At 38.2% G+C, this 4,275-nt stretch overlaps 1 protein-coding gene across 1 annotated transcript in view; it reads right to left on the minus strand.

Moving 5' to 3' along the window:
- Positions 1–249: 249 nt before the first annotated feature.
- LOC122632607 (RNA-binding protein squid-like) overlaps positions 250–4,275 on the minus strand; it is a 4,043-nt gene continuing 17 nt past the window's right edge. The window contains exons 1-2 of the mRNA XM_043819635.1: positions 3,398–4,275; positions 250–3,018 (exon numbers count right to left, since the gene is read on the minus strand). The exon at positions 3,398–4,275 is cut by the window's right edge and continues 17 nt beyond it. Of these exons, the coding sequence (XP_043675570.1) occupies positions 2,512–3,018; positions 3,398–3,775 (885 nt within the window). The 5' untranslated portion in view covers positions 3,776–4,275 and the 3' untranslated portion in view covers positions 250–2,511. The remainder of the gene's footprint in view (positions 3,019–3,397) is intronic.

Consider the following 4,275-nt stretch of genomic DNA (forward strand, 5'->3'; position numbering starts at 1 on the left):
AACGTTAACTGAAATTTTTCGAAAAGTCTACTCTCGCGGATATATATTATTTCTTGACGCGAATTAAAAGTAATATGAAGTTTGTTGTCACACCTACTCTGTGTTACGGTACGGCATAAAAAAATATACATACATATATACGTACGTATATGTATATATATACATGTATGCAACAACCTAAAGCGAACGTTATATCTCGATCAACTCGTATCGAATGACCAACGTCTTTCGAGTAATTGAAAAAAAGTCTTTTAAGTAATAGGCATTTTATTTCTTGCTATAATTAAAATATACACTGTGTCATGGGTGAAACAGGCGAATATTAATTAATCGTAACAAAATATTCATGTTATTTCCTTTAATTTCACACATTTTTCTTTTTTTTTTTTGTTTTTTTCCTTTTATATATATATTCTTTTTTTCACACGCAGCAAATATGGTATACATAGTATACAGATTTAATTTCAAAAGCATAATTGGTTTGGCTTAAAATCTCGAAGTTGGTGGCAGAAACAATTTTGTATTAAGTTTGATCGGTCGCGTATCATTATATTACATTTAAGCCAAACCGTTGATACTTTTGTAACCTTTGAATGTCTTTCGAATGTATAAAGCCTTTTCAGCCTTGTAAACGACATAATTTCGATGTATCTAAACGTAGTCTCACTGTATCATTAGCAACGCTTTCTTACAATAACGTTAATGACTTGAATTTAGCGGTCAAAAAATCGCACGGGTAGTACCGGTTATCGAATTCTCTAGATATTATATCACGTCGAACGATACGCTACGTGTTAACAGTCTTTTCGCGATATGAAGAGCAGTCTTTGTAGTTTGCAATATCAAACAGGAACTGCTACTCTCGATACAAATGCGAAAGAAATGTCAATGTAGCCTACATTTTTTCGTAACTTCTAGTCATTCATGTATTTTGAAACATTCTGTTACTCCAGTGTCTTAACCAAATTTTGCTTTTGCGTTACTCGCTTAGATGTAATGTTTTCGCCGTATTCGTGTGACATTTACGCCATAATGAGTACAAACGCGACGTCTAAACTATACTACAATGTTGTGTTACAATTGAAGAAAAGCAGATATAACGTACATATATATGTGTTATAATATATACATATATATATATACCTATATATATATATGTATACATATACGCACACACACGCCCGTAGAAATAATCTATTGAAATTTCAATAGGTCGTTGATATATAAAGCAAGTGGTATTTCTGTTTCTGTTCTGTTCTGTTCTGTTCTTTTCTTTTCTTTTCTTTTCTTTCATAAAGTTTGTATTGTTTTAATGACAATTTTCGTTAAATACGAATCACAAATATCGTTCGTAATTTAACGTCGCGCAAGTATTCCTTATGTATAATACCCAGGACGTTCATATTTTAATTATACATTTTTCAAATGTTTTTTTCTTTTTTTTTTTTTTTTTTTTTTTTTTTAATCCTAATCTCTATATCAGTATATACTTATGTGTACCTGCATATGCACATACGTATGCACGCATGCGCAGCATATTTAAGATTCATATAAGTTACAAGACTTATCTTTAGATTATAAACAATTATATGATAATAGATAATGCATATAGAATATAATCTTACAAGGAAGAAGTATGTTTCAATGGGAGCAAAATTTTGGTCCATAAACGACAATTTGCTGTAAATTGAAATTAATCCGAATTAAAACTGCGTACCGATAGGGGGAGAAAAAAAAAAAACCAAATGCAAACTATACATTGTTCTTGTTTTTCTTCTTTAAATGAAAATAACACCAAGCACATAGTAAAGAATACACGAATAATGCAACCTAAAATTCTAAAGAATAGCTATAGAATAGCTATAGAATAGCCAAAGAATAGCTACAGAATATAGCTAGCATTAAATTATTAGATACACGGGTTAGTATGAGAAATGAGTAACAAGGAGACAGGATTAAATTACGAATTTCACTCCACTTGAGATTTCTCCATCGGGGGATCTAAGAAATCCTTTTTATAACAATCAATACTCGTTATCGTTCGAGGCGTATGTCATAAACGACTCTTTCCGCAAATATTTCTAGCTTTAAAGTTTATCATTCAAGTCGAGTAAAATTATAGACATCAGTGTCGATGGCCCTGTCCTCGTTTAAGAAAATGCACAACATCGTTACTTAATTTTACTTTAAAGATTATTTCTCGTAATAGGAGGCAAAATGTGCATTATACAGAAACTGACATGATTCTTTTAAATTCGTAACATCATAACTCCAAACCAGTGGGAGAATTTTTTTTAACAAATGTACACAAAGGTATCTAGTATTATACAGACGCGACGTATGAAGTTTAGGAAATTTAAGGGAGACGGTACCGGGTATTCGTAATACCTCGTCCCATCCAAATCCCCTCGTTTCAGTCTCTGACTGTAATTAGATAAAGTTGGTCTACCTCCTACTATATTCTTGTATTTTCACCATTCTCGAGCGTATAAACGAATTTATACTCTGCGTTTAGTACGGTTGATGTCTCTGAAATTGACGTGGTCCCTGTCCGTTTCCTCGCGGTTTACCTTGAGCCGAGTATCCCATATTCTCGTATCCGTCATATCCCGAATAGTCGTAATTCCCGTACATGTCGTCGTATCCACCTTGATAACCGTTGCAATACTCGGGAATGTAACCGTAACCACCGGCATACCCGTAACCATAACCAGGCCCCCAAAATCCTTGCGTTCTTGGATCCGGATTAACTTTGACCTTCTTAACGTCTACTTCTTTGCCATTTATCGTTTGTTTAGGAGTTTTCAGTAATTTATATACAACTTCCTTAGAATCAAACGTTATAAAACAAAATCCTTTTCTTTGATTCTTTACCTTGTCGAACGGCGCTTGCAATTCGACGATAGTCCCGTATTGACTAAAGTAGGATTTAATATCCTCGTCTGTAATTTCAGGCGTAAGACCGCCAACGAATATTTTCCCGTGTTGAGGCTTCTTGCTGACTCGCTTCGGATCCACCTTTAGAATAACAAAACAACATTTTTATCCAGCGACTCTACTCGCCGTCTTCGAAGGATAGTTCGAAAGATAACGCGCGTACCGCGAACAGTCAATATTTCGACAAAGGAATCAAGGAGAGTTATTTCGAAAGAAGTAAAAATAGAAACGAATTGTACTTGTGAAAGGAAACTACTGCCTCGGTACTTTTAAATAGGTCGGACGCGCGTAAAGAAAAATTCGCGATGTAGCGTTGGAAGGAGAAACGGCGGGGGAAGAAGAAAAAAGAAAGAAGAGGGGAAAAAAAAAGAAAGAAAAAAAAAGTCTCGCAAACGTAGCTCGGCTACATCGTGCGACCTTTACGCAGAATTCGACGGGACTAGGTGATAGAAGTACCGACCTTACGTTTGTTGATGTAATGCTCGCCCGACGCAAGAAGCTTGTCGATGGTTTTTGGATTGGTGAAAACCATAAAAGCGAAACCTCGCGAGATGCCGGTGTATGGATCCATTTTGACGGAAATGCTTTCGATCTCGCCGAATTTTCCAAAATGATCGCGCAATTCCTTGTCGGTGGTATTTCGAGATAGCCCACCGATGAAGAGCTTACGCTCGTCATCCTTTCCAGGAATTCCGGCGGTTGGTTGTTGCTGTTGCTGCTGCTGTTGTTGCTGTTGCTGCTGCTGCTGCTGCTGCTGCTGCTGCTGCTGTTGGCCCTGTGTCTGTTGTCCGGTGCTCTCGGCCTGAGCTTGATTTTGGTAACACTCAACCGCCGCCATCGTCTACGCGCGAGCTTACTCGAAAAATTGCTGGCACGAGATACGCGGTAAAACCGATCGTGATATTCTTTCGAGCGCGGAAAGACGAATCGGTAACGTACGAAGCACGCGAATTATTCGAGAGAATGGCTTGGCACGCGTCACAGTCGGTTCGTACGGTGAACCGGTGGCTGGTGCCGGCTTTACGGACCGAAAGAAAGAGAAGCAACGACAGTTTCCGATCCCTTTCTACGCTATCGTCGAGCTACCTTATTGGCTCCTTCCGTTCGGTCGCCGCCATCTTCTCTCTTACCAATGGTTAATGCTACGGACGCTCGCCGGAAATACCGAGCACTGCTTCCGCTCCTCGTTTCAGGATTAATTATAGAAAATTTTCGCGTCACTCGTGGAAACGTGGTCCCGACCGAGCGGGAGGACGAAGGTATGTGTGCTCGCGTGTGCCCGCACGCACACGTCTACGTACGATTCGTTCGTTCTCTCTCTCTCTCTCTCTGTCTGTC

Source organism: Vespula pensylvanica, chromosome 10 (genome assembly GCF_014466175.1).
Source record: "Vespula pensylvanica isolate Volc-1 chromosome 10, ASM1446617v1, whole genome shotgun sequence".
Classification (NCBI taxonomy): domain Eukaryota; kingdom Metazoa; phylum Arthropoda; class Insecta; order Hymenoptera; family Vespidae; genus Vespula; species Vespula pensylvanica.